Source organism: Etheostoma spectabile, chromosome 6, assembly GCF_008692095.1.
Source record: "Etheostoma spectabile isolate EspeVRDwgs_2016 chromosome 6, UIUC_Espe_1.0, whole genome shotgun sequence".
Taxonomy (NCBI): Eukaryota; Metazoa; Chordata; class Actinopteri; order Perciformes; family Percidae; genus Etheostoma; species Etheostoma spectabile.
In genome coordinates this window covers 12,770,736-12,771,314 of record NC_045738.1, presented here as the reverse complement: position 1 = coordinate 12,771,314, position 579 = coordinate 12,770,736, and the positions used below count along the sequence as shown (strand labels likewise).

The following is a 579-nucleotide window of genomic DNA, read 5'->3' as shown; positions in this document are numbered from 1 at the left end:
TTTTTTTACATATTATATAGATACTAGGATGTTGGCCAGGCAATGACTCAAATGTACTAGACATGTTAGATATATTTGTGCCATGCATAACAGCAAAAATATATGACGAGTCTCATCTTCTTTTAGTGTTTTAAAACATGTTTGTGGTCAACTTTATTGTGCAAAACACACCTATTAAAATTTTCGTATTCTGGGAAGGAATTAATTTATATATACACATTTTGTAGATTGTATCCAGAATAAGTAGTCCAGCTACAGATTACTGAGCCAAATAACATTTATTTCAATGCAGAATTGAGCACTGGATCTTACTTGATGCCCCCACTGCTTTGAGGAATGCTGGTCCTTTTCTGGGGGGCACTGGGTTGTTGGGCAGCTGCAAGAAGTGCTGCCTGTCCTCTGAGTTGCCCATTTGCTGGTTTGTTCAATCCAATCATCTGCGCTGGGTTTGCTGTTCTTGCTGTAGCCATCACAATAACTGGCAATTTTCCTCAGTGTATTTTATGCGCCTCAGTCTGCCTATTTTACTGATAGCTTGCTTAATGCACCAGTGTAAAAAAAAAAAAAAAAAACTAAAAA

At 37.3% G+C, this 579-nt stretch overlaps 1 protein-coding gene across 1 annotated transcript in view; it reads right to left on the bottom strand.

The window, feature by feature from the left end:
• ddx61 (DEAD (Asp-Glu-Ala-Asp) box helicase 61) overlaps nt 1–572 on the bottom strand; it is a gene marked incomplete at its 5' end in the record, with an annotated part of 12,595 nt that extends 12,023 nt beyond the window's left edge. Inside the window, 1 exon segment of the mRNA XM_032518730.1 lies at nt 313–572. Coding sequence (XP_032374621.1) covers nt 313–470 — 158 coding nt within the window.
• Nucleotides 573–579: the final 7 nt, after the last annotated feature.